Consider the following 13,511-nt stretch of genomic DNA (forward strand, 5'->3'; position numbering starts at 1 on the left):
GGCTGGCCTGTGGGGGCGGGGGGGGGGGGGGGGTCGCAGAGGGAGGCACGCACAGACCCGGACACAAAACCCCGCCCGTCCCGCGCCCGGGCTGCGGGGGCCGGGGGCGCAGTACGCCCGGCTTGTGAAGCTTCTCCGGGCTCTCGGGCGTTTGCAAAATCTTCCTGGAGCGGAGCGGCAGTGCGCACACAAACTCTGGGTCCCCTCCGCGCCCCCACCGCACGCGCGCGCGCGCGCGCGAGCACAGATACAATCTCACACACACACACACACACACACACACTCTCACTCACACACACACTCACACACGCCCGCCACCCCGCGCGCGCCGGCGCTGCCTGCGAGCGGCGGCGTGCAGGACTGGAAGTGGGTGTTCTTCCCCACTCCCCACCCCCGAAGCGTCGCCCCCACCCCCGCCCCGGTCGCCGCCCCCCTCCCTCTCGCTCCTACGCAATAAGAACTCGGCGATTCCCCTCCTGCCGCTTTGATTTCGGGCACCTCCAGCAGATAATTGGGAAGGGTTTCCAGAAGGTGGGAAATGTCACCTGATTCACACTGAACTTTTAAAAGCTCCCCACCCCCAAGGAGCGGCGCACACCCGCGCTAGCGGCCGCCCTCCCGCTGCCCCACACCCTGGGAGACCGCCCACCGCACACCGCGGAGACCCCCGTCCAGATTTAAAGCGCGGCTGCGCCCGGCTCCTGACGTCCATTGAATCGCGCGGCGGCCGGCGGCGAGCGCAGGGCTGCGCCGGGATCGCTGCGCCCTCCGCCGCCCGCCTCTGCGCCCGCCCGGGCCACCGCCGCTCTTCGCCCCGCGCCTGCCCCACGATGGGCCGCTCCCGGCACCAGCCCGGCGGGCTCTGCCTTTTGCTGCTGCTGCTCTGCCAGTTCATGGAGGACCGCAGCGCCCAGGGTAAGCGTCGCGGGATGCGCGGGGACTCGGCCGAGGCTGGGGCTTGGACTTTTCCGCCCTCCGCACGGTGGCCGCTCGGAGCGACGCTGCTCTCAGAAGACGTTCAGACCAACTTAGCGACTCCGGAATGGAGAGCGGGGGACGACTGGAGGCAGTGACACTTGGGGAGCGAGTTTGTAGCGCGCTTATCCTTAAAAAGGAAAGGGAGTGAGCCGAGGTGCCGCTCAGTAGTTGGGGTGAGATGCTCCAAGTTCTGGACGCCGCGGGAGCAGATGTTATCTCTCGGGGTTGGCTCCGAAGACGGGGGCAAGCATCAGCAGCGTGGCCATTTAAGTAGTTTGCAGTTTAACCTCTTTCCCTCCCCTATCTTTTGGGTACTTTGTAAAAAAAAAAAAAAAAAAAAAAAAAAAAGGACCAGTGTGTGTGTGTGTGTGTGTGTGTGTGTGTGTGTGTCGGGGTGGGGGTGGGGGGGCGAGATCCTGAAGTTTCTTCGGTGGCTGGGGGACGTCGTTTCAGAAACTTTGCCCAAACTTGGAAATGTGGATGCTGGAAATTTTCGAGAGAAGTCGTTTTCTGTCCGGCGAATGCTTCTTCCAACCCCCTCCCCGAACCCTGAAAGAAAAAAGACCCGAGCGATGAGTCCGTAGTGTTTTGTGTAGTACGCCGTTTTCCCCCTTTTGACTCCTTCTTCTGACTGTTAACTTTCTGGAGGACGGTGAGGAGCCTCCAACTGGGTGAGGTCCTGAGATGCAGTGAAAGCACATTTCTAAAGTTTTTTTTTTTTTAATAGGTTTATTTCAGTTAGTCTTGGAGCAGATTTTAATAGAAATAATACTAGCAGCTTATGGTCCACTTTTGGTTAGAGTTGTGTGGGTGACTGCTGAGAAGTCTGTACGAACCGAATCCGAACGTTGAAAGGGGGGAAATTACTTGCCGAGATTTCTTGGTAGGTACGCGATGGGGACGCGGCACCGGGCGGCGGCAGGGAGCCACCCCGCTCGTCGCCTGCACTTTTCCGGAGACGGACGCGGGGCCGTCCCGCTTGGAAACGCCCGCCGCCCGCCCCGCTCCGCGCCCGAGCCGCCCGCCTCCCGGGCGAGGCTCGCCGGGCGCCTGGGCCGGGGGCGCCGCGCAGGGCAGCCCTGGCAGATTTCGAAAGACCGCGGTGGCCGCGGGCGTCCCCTGGGCCTGGCGGATTGCAAAACGGGCCCGTCGGGCGGGCTGCGCCCCGAGGCCGGGCAGGAACCGGCCGCCTGTTTGCTTTCATTTTTCACAAGCGCCTCTGGCTCCCGTGCGCTGTGTCCGCCTCGGCCCCCCGCTCGCCCGCGGCCTTCCTCAGGGGCTCCTGCTTTCGGAACCCCTGTCACAAGCCAGTCCCACGCCGCCTCCTTGAAGCCGGCGTGTAAAAACATCCGTCGCGTCCTGTTTTTGTCAAGTTGTCTAATCGGCTCCTCGAGTCGCTGCAGGTTATGAAACGGGACGAATAAAAGCAAACAGTCTAGTAAAAGTCAATGCAGGCTGCACGTGTTGTGTCTGGGTCACTGGTAACTGACAGGGACGCGGCTCAGGGCCCCGGGGCGCCCGGCTCCCGGCTCCCGGCTCGCGCCCTCCCCTCCCGCGCCCACCGCCCACCGCCCACCGCCCCCCGCCCAGGCCGCGCTTCCCTCTCCTTCCCCACCTTCCACTGCCTCCCACATGTTTGCCGCCGGTCCGCGCCGCCCGCGCCCTCCCGGGCCTGCTCGCCGCCCCCTCCCCTCCCGCCGCGCTCACCCACCTCCCACCCGTCTCCTCGCAGCTGGGAACTGCTGGCTCCGCCAAGCCAAAAACGGCCGCTGCCAGGTCCTGTACAAGACCGAGCTGAGCAAGGAGGAATGCTGCAACACCGGCCGCCTGAGCACCTCGTGGACCGAGGAGGACGTCAATGACAACACGCTCTTCAAGTGGATGATTTTCAACGGGGGCGCCCCCAACTGCATCCCCTGTAAAGGTGGGGCTCTCCCTCCCCGAGCTGCGGGTAGGCCTGCAGTAGAGGGCGTCTCACCCTCTGTGGCCCCACTGCCCAGTCTGGCGCCCGGGTCCCCCTCTCGCTTCCCCCGGCCCGGGGAGCCCTCGGGTGGAATGTTGCCTGTTGTGCACTTTACCCAAAGCAAGGTCGACTGCCCAGCCCAGCGTGTGGCTGTGGCGTGGCGGTGAAGGCAGCCACCCCAGGCTCCTGCAGAGAGACTTGGGTACGGGGTGAGGCGCGCCGTCCTTCCGCTCCTTCTGCCCCCTCCTCCGCTTCCAGGAGAGAGCCTGGGCCCCGCAGGCGCCAACCGCGCCGCTGCGCCAGGCCCCCCGCGGCCGTCCTGCTGACCCGCATCCTGCCTGGCCCAGGCTAAATCCTTGCCTCTCTCCAACTGGTAGAAACGTGCGAAAACGTGGACTGTGGACCCGGGAAAAAGTGCCGCATGAACAAGAAGAACAAACCCCGCTGCGTCTGCGCCCCAGATTGCTCCAACATCACCTGGAAAGGCCCGGTCTGCGGACTGGATGGGAAAACCTACCGAAGCGAGTGTGCGCTCCTCAAGGCCAGGTGTAGAGAGCAGCCCGAGCTGGAAGTCCAGTACCAGGGCAAATGTAAAAGTAGGTGGACCCGCCAGAAGGCCCCAGGGGGTGGGTGGGTCACGGGAGGGGCGGTGTAGTGATAATAATGGCACCAAATAAGGGCGCCCTTTGCTAACTTGGAAAGGCTCCTTCAGAACATGGCAGGGACCAACCTGGAGTCACAGGTGTCCTCTGGAGAACACAGGGCGCCTGAAGTGCCTTGGGAAAGCTAGCCTCTCTTGTGGCGTGGTTTCCTTGATGATATCAACTTCGCATTCCCGGAGGACCCGAAGGTGCCTAGTAACGTGCGTCTCCCTCTTTGTTTCAGAGACCTGCCGGGATGTCCTCTGTCCAGGCAGCTCCACGTGCGTGGTGGACCAGACCAACAATGCCTACTGTGTGACGTGTAACCGGATTTGCCCCGAGCCCAGCTCCTCGGAGCAGCACCTCTGCGGGAACGACGGAGTGACCTACTCCAGCGCCTGCCACCTGAGGAAGGCCACCTGCCTGCTGGGCAGGTCCATCGGATTGGCCTACGAGGGAAAGTGTGTCAGTAGGTGTTCCTGATGCAGGACGAAAAGAGGAAACAGGGGCGACAGAGGCTAGTTCTAGCGTGAAACCTGGGGGGTGAGCCGATGAAGAAGCCTTCAGAGCCTCCCCGAATGCCAGGCTTCGCCAACAAGAGGACTGTCCCCAGCGACCCCCGCTCCCTGCCAGGGGACGGTTGTCCCCAGGAAGCGTTGGCATGTGTGGCAAAATGCCGGCAAGAAACAGGAGGCAATTTTCTGTCTTAGCAAACTTAGAACTCGCTCAATTTTACACCTCCTTTTTAAGTGCTAGACTTGCTGGAAGCAGGAAATAATGACTTAACAGTTCTTAAAACCTGTCATTAGCTTCTGATAAGTGATGGAATTCTTTGTTTTTTTTTTAAAGATTCCTCACTGTGGGAAATCATGAAATACAGGTTTAAGTGGAGGATGCTGGGAGACCCTGTCCCCCCGAGATGCTGTTTGCATGCACAGATATAGCATGTGGGGAATGGTGGGGGTTTCTGTGTGTGTGTTTCCGTTTCATTGTCAAGCGTTTGCACAATACCCCCATGGCCCGCATGAGGGCAAGATGTCAGGGGCATGTTTAATTTCTTGATCGGGGAACAGAGAAAGGGGGAAGGGGAATTCAGCATCCTAACCACAGGTATGCTGTATCCTAGAAGCAAAGTCCTGTGAAGACATCCAGTGCGCGGGTGGAAAGAAGTGTCTGTGGGACTTCAAGGTGGGCAGAGGCCGGTGCTCCCCGTGCGGCGAGCTGTGCCCTGAGAGCAAGTCCGAGGAGCCCGTCTGCGCCAGCGACAACGCCACCTACGCCAGCGAATGCGCCATGAGGGAAGCGGCCTGCTCCTCCGGCGTGCTGCTGGAAGTGAAGCACTCCGGGTCCTGCAACTGTAAGTGCCTCGTTCCCCGGCCGCGAGGGGAGGCTGTCCCGGGCAGGCCCTGGGGAGCGGAGACCACCCCGTGGGCAGCCCGCTCCTGCGCCCACGGAAGTGGGGGTGCCGCTCGATGTCGCCAGCCATTCCCTGGTCCCCAGAAAAAGACCCTGGAATGTTTCCTTGGCTTTTCCGGCTTGTCCCGTGAGCACCCATGGGGTGGCCTCTAAAGACCTATTTCGTCATTCGCCCCTAATGCTTTTGCTTTCCCAGTGTGCTTTGCTGTTTGCCTTATTAACATTTGAATCTAAACTAACTGCTTCAAAAGTTGTGTTTTTCCCCCCTTTTTCAAAGACAGCTTTATATTATCACACATGGGCCGCTGTTTTTCTCAGTTGCCTCTATCTACTAACTCTGCAATAAGGACCCAAAGCAGTTATACCTAGAACACAAGAGCGCTTTTTATCTGATTTCAGGAATCTGCCCGTAAAACCTGAGCCATTGATTCTTCAGAACTTTCTGCAGTTTTTGACTTCATAGATTATTTTTTTTAAGTTTTTAAAAACTTATTACATAACAGCAGATGCCAAAAAAAAAAAAAAAAAAAAAAGCATCTCACTGCAAGTCACATAAAACGCACCGCTGTAATATGGCTGTGTCAGAGGGCTTTGAAAACACGCACTGAGCTGCTTCTGCGCTGTGGTTGTCCGTATTTAAACAGCGGCTCCCCTGTATTCCCCATCTAGCCATTTCGGAAGACACCGAGGAAGAGGAGGAAGATGAAGACCAGGACTACAGCTTTCCTATATCTTCCATTCTAGAGTGGTAAACCCTCCACCAGTGTTCAGTGTTGACATAGCCTTCGGGCACCAAAAAAAAAAAAGAAAAAAAGGAAAAAAAGGAAAGAAAAAATATATATTGTCCATACTGTAAATAAGTGTATGCTTATTTATTTGGGGGGAAAACTATACATAAAGGACCTCGGTCCTAGAGCTCTCTCCCAGGCCACTTGTTGCTCATGGGACACTGAGAGGCAGCCCTGTGAGGTCCACTGGATGAGGCGCGTAGTTGAGACTTGTAGACATTTATTTATACTGTGTCATGTTTTATAATTTATACATAAAGTGTCTGGTTGACTGTACACCTTGTTTTTGAAGAAATTTATTCGTGAAAGGAAGAGCAGTTGTTATTTATTGTGAGGTCTCTTGCTTGTAAAGTAAAAGCTTTTTTTTTCCTTGTAAACCATTTAAGTCCATTCCTGACTTGTTCACTCACTCACCTGTGCCCCTTCATTTCGCTGTTGTCCGACTCCTTTCTGCTTGAACAAACTTGCATGTCGGTTTGTCATGTTTATTTATTGGATTCTCTGCTGCCTGTGCTGTACACACACGATCCCTCGGGTTTTGTTTACAAGGAATCTTGACTGACCAAAAAGCATCTTTGCAACCGACTCAGAGAAGGTACAGAGGACACAGCTCTGAGGAAAGCCCTACTGCAGTTCTCTTGCTGTGACAGAGACATGTGGGAGACAGAGGTGATAGCAGTGCTAGACGTCTCATAATGGACCTTTAAGATGTACCAGGTCCGAAGAGGCTGGGGGACCGCGCCGGCGGGCGGGAGGAAGGGGCGCTACACACTCAGCCTTCCCGTGGGTGTTTCCTTTCAGCTGGTCCCCTGTACCTTTTAAATTAGTTCCTTTTCAACCAATGCGTCACTAAGAGTTATATCGGAGCTTTATCAGTTCAAGTTTCTTGCTTTTCATAATACTTTCTTCTGATGCAATTTTATATTTTCAAACATGGCAAGTTAAATATAAATTCATTTAAATATATAGTTTTGTACTTTTCTACCATGTAAATGTGCAATGTATATAAAAGTTATAATGTGTATTTGTAAATAAATGATGAGTGAAAAAATAAAAAAATTTTAAAAAGCCAGTGGTTTCGACTGTTGTTGATGTCAAAGGAGTTGTTTGGGCTTTGGGGTAAAAATGTATAGACTATGTTTGCCGAATCCCTGAAACTTAGCGGCCAGAGCAGGAGATGCTCGAAAGCCAGGTGAATCCCAAGTCACCTCAGTGGAGGCTGAAAGGTGGAGGGGTCGGCGGTCCAGCAGCCCCTTCGCAGGAAAAGGTGTTGGTCCCTGCAGTGGGCTGAGCCTAAAGTTTCCTCCTTAAACGCCCCACCTCAGCCGCGCTCCAGCCAGCCAGCTCGGCAGAGCCAGAAGCACCCTTTCCCTTATCTAAATACAGTGGATCTTAGATCTTTAAAATACAGCCTGTTACAAGGAAAAGTGAAAACAGCCTCAGCGCTTTGCAGACGCCAGGGCTCCGTGACAGGAGGAGGGGGGCCCCACAGCCTGGATCTGCACAAAGGCGCCCGAGGGATGGGGGCAAAGAACGGTGCTCAGGGAGAAGAGGCTGCTGGTGTCTTGCAGTCAACATTCGGCGGCTAAGTCACACTAGCAGGACTTCAGGTTGGCCTCCAGGGCATCCGAGGTCCCTGGGATATGCTGTACTTTATCGTAGTAACTAGATAACGCAAGTTTCCAATTCTCTCAGGCTGACTCCTTGACGAAGGATGTTAAAAACATCAGAAGAGCAAGAGGCAAAGAAGTGAGGATTGGGACTGGGAGGGAAAGCAGAGGACAGTCGATGCTGCCAACATCGCTGAGCCGTAACTACGGAAAGTGACTGCAGGTCTTATTCCAAAAACTTTTTTTACAGTTGTTTCTTTCATTTAAAAACAAAAAACAAAACGAAAAGACTCTTGCCTCTCAACTGATCACCAAGTGAGGAGTTCGGAGACAGAAGGACCTGGGTAGGCCGAGGTTCTATAACGACGATGAGGCGTCTGTAGGGTTTTGTTAGCCTCCAGCCCAGATTCCCGGGAAGGGAAGGGAAGGGAGGCGCAGGAGACAAGCAGGCTGCCATTAACCGAGGGGATGGGGTCAGCCGTCAAGGAGCGCAGGGGCGGCTCGCTGGCTGCCGCTAGGGACGGGCTCCCGGGACAGGAGAGACAGCTGGCAGACGTGCCTCGCAGCCCTTCCTGGACGGGGTTTCTTACTTTGTCCTCGAATCCTGCAGACGCTGTAAAGCCGCCATCGACAACGGGAGTAAAAACGTAAGTTTCGCAGGCACCGGAGTGTGTCTTGGCAAAGGAGAGTGAAGAAACCAACAGCCTGTCTTTAAAGCAACATTCAGATTATTGAAAAATTTTATTTCATGTTTGTCAGCATCAGTCATGCCTCTCTAGCAAAAAAAAAAAAAAAAAAAAAAAAAACCCAAAACAAAACAAAAAAAAACACGCTTCATTTTCTTTCTTGGAGTTTCCTACTTTTCCAGTAATCTGCATTAGACTAATTAGTATCAAAAAATAGAAGCCTTTTCTAAAATTCAAACTACAATAATGTTATTAGGCTGTTGTTAGAATTTCAATTATGACTCAAAAAAGTAATTCACTTAGGCATACAATGTAATTAAGAGAAACCATTCTAGTAACTAGTTTCAATTAGAATGACTACATCTTGATTATTAGGAATTGCAAAATATCAAGTAATAATGAAAAATATCGGAAGTCTAATTTTCTTTTTTCTAAGCAGTTTATTTATTTTTAGAGAGAGGCAAAGGGAGGAAGAAATGGAGAGAAACATCGAGGTGCCAAAGAAACACTGATCGCGTCCCCAGCGGGGCACAGGGCCCAACCTGGACATGTGCCCTGACCGGGAATCGAACAGGCAACTTTTTGCTTCCTGGGACAACCAACACCCAACCAACTGATCCACACCAGTCAGGCAGAAATCTAGTTTTTAATCAGATACCCACTTTAGATGTTTATATATTTAATGGGTATGGTTCTCAGAGGATGGTAAAAATAAAATGTTTATTTTTAATAAGTGGAATCATTCTCAGACGTGATGGCTGAAGGCAGTAGCTGACCTTAGACTGGATTGTGTGCCCCAGGGGAGAATGCTGTCTACTGACAAAACTGGAATACTGCTCCTGGCTCCAAGTGTTGCGTCAATGTCAAATTTACTGAAATTGATTGCTGTGGTGTGGTCAGGTAAGAGAATATTTTTACACTTAGAAAATACACACTTAAGTATCTAGAGAAAATGGCCAAAATGTATATAACTTACTCAGAAGTGATTTTTTTTTTTAAACCCTCACTCAAGGACCTGTTCATTGATTTTACAGAGAGGGAAAGGGTAGGAGACAAACATCGAAATGAGAGAAAGATTGATTGGCTGCCTCCCGCACACACCTGACTGGGACCTGAACCCACCCGGGCATGTGCCCTGACAGAGAACCAGACCTGCAACTCCTTGGTCTTCGGGACGACTCTCCAATCAACTGAGGCACGCTTGCAGGACTCTGAAATGATTTAGAAAGGGAAAATAGAGCTTTCTATCGTCTTTTGCCCCACATATATTCAAAAGGAGAACACCCAAATGTTAACAGAAGTAGAGTGAAATGTAGCAATCCATGAATGTGAATAAAAAGTAAATTTGAAATTATATCCAAATAAAAAGTTCAAAGTTTTGAAAAGTCATTCTCACAAAGGAGAGGTACCCAGTAGACCGCCTGTCCCTTTCTCTAGGAAAACAAGGGAAATAATCAGAGTCATTTAAAAAATCATTTGAATGACCAAAAGACTCTGGAAAACAATCCAGTGACTTTACCAAGGCTACTTAAAGAGCCAAAACTGGCAGTGAGAATCCCTAACACCTGAACTACCCCCGAACTGAGAAGCAGCCCTTTCTTTTCTGTAATCATCTCAAAACTTTGAGTGTTCAGTAGTTTTGCTAAACACTCCAAACGCCAAAAAGCCCATTTCTCCCCACTGCCTGCTGTATGTTATTTGGGTGAGTAATTTTGCCCCTCTGTCCCCGTGAATGTAACCAGAATAATGGAAGTGTCTGCCTCATAACAATGTTGTGAAGATTAAAAGACACAGAATATGGGAACTGCTTTAGACGAGTGCCTGACACACACCAAAGTCAGTAAATAAGTGTCTTCCAGGAGCACACGAAGTGCCCTTAATGACAGGCAAAGCGATGGCGCTGCGGCTCCTCAGCCACACTCCACGGCGAAGACGCGAAGACGCGATGGCGGGGGCGTCGCACTGAGCAAGGCCAGAAGGACAAGTGTAAACAATTTTTTTTTCATGGAGAATAAACATAATTGCGAAGTATGTCAGCCATGTTCATCCTTAACAAAACTTCAGGAAGTTCTAAGAGGCTTGGGCACAATATTTCCCATGGAAATTTGGAGAAAATTCACTCACCAACATTTCCAAAGCCACACACATGCCTGTTGTCCCTTTGCTCACACACCCAATGCCCTGCCCGGGGAGTGAACCAAGTCAGGCTGCGTGAATGGTGACGCCGCTTCCTACAGGAGGGCGACAGGCCCCTAAAGACACAAATGGACTCTTCCTGGACTATCACAAACCCTAATGTAAACTAGACAACTGCCAGATACTGAAAAATGACACATTCTGTACTTAATAACCTTGTTTATCAAAAAGTGGTTGTCAAAACCTGGGCCCTAATTTGTTTTTCCCATTCCCCTTTCCACTCCGATCAGCCTACGGTCGTCCTTCAGCCAGAGGCCGTCCCATAAACGGACGCCAGGCCTGCCCGCCCTGCGTACTCGATGGGCCTGCCCAGGCACGTCCAGATTCCCGCTCCCACTGGGCTGGAATCCCCCCATGAGGACTGGATGGTCCGGGCTTTGTCCTCCTTGGACCTCAGCTATCTTGGCTGGTACCATCAAGATTCCTGTGGCTGTGTCCTTCAGACACTTCCAAACATATTCTCTGGATTACACCAAATGGAGCCGTGGCCGAGCTCTTACTTGTCATTCTTCTATTTTAAGACTATGGCCGGGGAACCAACTGGTACTGCAAGGAGCCAGGCACACGCCCACCCAAAGTCTCTTGGATCCATTTGCAGAGGGCTCAGGTCTCTGGCGAAAGGACACGCCTACGAGATTCTGAAGAATGTGGGGCGAGCAAGACATCAGGAACGAAGTCGCAGCCTGGTGAGAAACAGGGGGCCCTCTCTCTGTCCCAGCTCCAAGAAGAGGTGGTGATAGATCTTTATCTTTTTCAGCACCAAAAAAACTGTGGGGAGGATTTTATGGTCATGATGCATCCCATAAACAGCAGTGTCAGTGAAAGACCAAGGAGAGGCTAGTCACTGGAGTTTCTTGAGATTGCTGTGAGCTAGTGGCCCAATGACAACACGTCACAGAGGGATCAGACGTCACAAAAGGCTGGCAATACTTGGAACTTTTAAGGGAGAGTCTTTGGTGGGATCGCTGCCCCGGGAAAAGTTATATCAGGGACTCAGGGCAGTTTAGTCATTGGCTACATGGAACCAGAACCCGGTTGGTAAAATGCCCAGATAGAAATGGTAACAGTCAAGGCAGATGCTGGGCCAGCAGCATCGGCATTACCTGGGAGCCTGTTAGAAATACAAGTTCTCCCGCACTGCTGCCCAGAACCGCTGAACCGAACTCACTGAGGGGAGGGTCCCGAAATCTGTGGCAACAAAAGCACCCCCAGGAGCCCATCCACACGCTCACGTTCAAGGCCCGCTGGCCTGGAACCATCTCCAGCTCTGTGTGAGGCTCAGCCCCGAGAGTCCCACGCAACCAGAGGACCTGCACGCAGGTCTCTGGAGGAGCCCCAGGGAGCCAGGTCGGCCGCCCCCCAGCCGGCCCTAGCCGAGAGCCCTGCATGGAGTCCGGCCTGCCCAGGCGTGTCCAGATCCCCGCTTCGACTGGGCTGGAATCCCCCCGTGAGGGCTGCATGGTCCTCCACGTGGTGGTGCGGGCATTCGGCCACAGGCATCGCAAAGCGCGTCTCCCCAGGACTGTCCTGTCCACTCTTGTCTTCACGGAGACCTTCCCCGGCGAGGGGCTAGGACTGCAGATGTGCCTCCCGTCCCTTCCAACCATACACGCTGAGTGGTAAGTTTCTCAAGAAGAAACTCGAATTTGCACGAAGAGTGACATTCCTCTCCGGGTCATCCCTTGAGTTGACATTTGGTCCACTTTGCTTATCAGGAACGTGCCCGAAATTTCTTCCAGACGACCTGCGGCGTCTTCCTAGAACAGCCCTCTGGCTCTGCTCGTGGGGCAGGAAGCCAACACTGCCACTTGCCTGAGCCGCCTCTTCAAGAACAGGGGGCCCTAAGCAACCAGCGGCAACAGGTATGTGAACTCGACACGGGTGGAAGGGGCGCCCTCCAGGAATGTGCCTGACTCCGCGGCATCTCCCAGTGCAGAGCCCGAGCCTGGGGCAGGGGCCGGCCCCCGGCCCGCTGCCAGGGCACCCCCTGGCCTCACATCACTTCCTGCCTCCGTCGCCTCAGTGATGCTCTCGCCAGGGCCTGATTCTGGCAGTTCCTGCCCATGCCCGTCCCCATGCTCTTTGGCCGAAGTCTGCAGTCTGGATGGGTGAAATCCACCTTCTCCACACCTGCACCAATGCTACCGAGCAAGGATGGAAGCCTCAAAGGGCACCAGCTGGTGCCTCTACCCCAGTGAAATGTCATCTCAGCTGGGTCCTTCTTCTTTTTTCAGATTTCCTGTATGTATGTGTGTAAAGATGGGGAAAGGAGGGAGAAAGGAAGGGGTAGAAATGTGGACATGCAAAAGAGACATCAATGGGTTGCCTCTCGCACCCTCAACCAGGGACCTGGCCCACAACCTGGGCACGCGCCCTGACAGGGAATCCAACCAGCAACCTTGCGGCCTGCGGGGCCACGGCCCCCACCCCCGCCCCCGCCCCCACCGCCCCCAGCCGCACGGGCCAGGGCTCAGCTGGGTTCCTGTCGCCCGCCAGGCTGCGCACAGGTCCCTCTCCCGTTCCGCTTTCTGGGCTTTCCAAACCCTCACGCCCTGGTCAGGCAGCATTATCCACCCTGACTCGCCTGCCTCACTCTCACTGAACTTGACCTCAAGCACTTAACGAGCAAATTGCTGGCATCAGGCAGGCGTGACCTCAGCCCTCTCCACTGCCGCGCTCATAAGTTCGCCCCGTTCCCCACCGTTCCTCGTCGCCTTCCCTCCAATCGCAGAGAATCTAGTTTTCCTCTGTTTTTCCCCACACGCCCTTCCTTCCCCACCTCCTCCAGAAATGCGCTCGATGAGCAGCTTTCCCACCATCATTTTAAATTTCTCTCTAGAGAGTGGTCTTATTAACTTGAGCCTATAAATATGCTTCACTAAAATTTTTAAAATAAGGTTATGTAAATTTGAAATAATACAATTTATTAAGGTTGCCTAACTCAAAGACACATATAGTCACATAAGCATGCTTCCGCCTTGGCTAGCCCATTAAAAAAAAAAAAAAGGAAAGAAAGAAAAGGCTTCTGGCGGCTTTGCCTGGACACAGCTTGTGGAGTGACCGCCGCTCTGCCCCTGCCACCTCGCCTTGCCCTCATTCCTTGGTCCTCTGCCATTGGGACTTTTCTCCGATTAGTCACCAGAAGAGATTTGACACAGGTTATCAATGACTCCCAACCAAGCTCCCAATACAATGGACACTAGCCGGTCCTTATCTAACGGACCGCTCTTTGA

General features: G+C 53.3%; 1 protein-coding gene across 3 annotated transcripts; it reads left to right on the forward strand.

The window, feature by feature from the left end:
• The first annotated feature begins 763 nt into the window (after positions 1-763).
• FST (follistatin) lies at positions 764-6,841 on the forward strand. Of its 3 annotated transcripts, none has more exons than XM_054575334.1 (6): positions 764-915; positions 2,711-2,902; positions 3,319-3,537; positions 3,827-4,051; positions 4,709-4,939; positions 5,668-6,841. In XM_054575334.1, exons 1-6 carry the CDS (start codon positions 831-833, stop codon positions 5,748-5,750), a joined length of 1,035 nt encoding a protein of 344 aa, XP_054431309.1. In that variant the 5' UTR covers positions 764-830; the 3' UTR covers positions 5,751-6,841. The 3 variants fall into 3 exon arrangements, with proteins under 3 accessions (XP_054431309.1, XP_054431310.1, XP_054431311.1); XM_054575335.1 differs by having other exon boundaries at positions 4,712-4,939; XM_054575336.1 differs by having other exon boundaries at positions 5,398-5,751.
• The last annotated feature ends 6,670 nt before the right edge of the window (positions 6,842-13,511 follow it).

Source organism: Pteronotus mesoamericanus, unplaced genomic scaffold (assembly GCF_021234165.1).
Source record: "Pteronotus mesoamericanus isolate MK-2021 breed Mesoamerican mustached bat unplaced genomic scaffold, CSHL_Meso_final contig_29, whole genome shotgun sequence".
NCBI lineage: Eukaryota > Metazoa > Chordata > Mammalia > Chiroptera > Mormoopidae > Pteronotus > Pteronotus mesoamericanus.

Coding starts and splice junctions, on each gene's coding strand:
- FST (XM_054575334.1), top strand. CDS start 831: ATGGGCCGCTCCCGGCACCAGCCCGGCGGGCTCTGCCTTTTGCTGCTG. Junction 916..2,710: donor GGAGGACCGCAGCGCCCAGG/GTAAGCGTCGCG, acceptor GTCTCCTCGCAG/CTGGGAACTGCTGGCTCCGC. Junction 2,903..3,318: donor CAACTGCATCCCCTGTAAAG/GTGGGGCTCTCC, acceptor TCCAACTGGTAG/AAACGTGCGAAAACGTGGAC.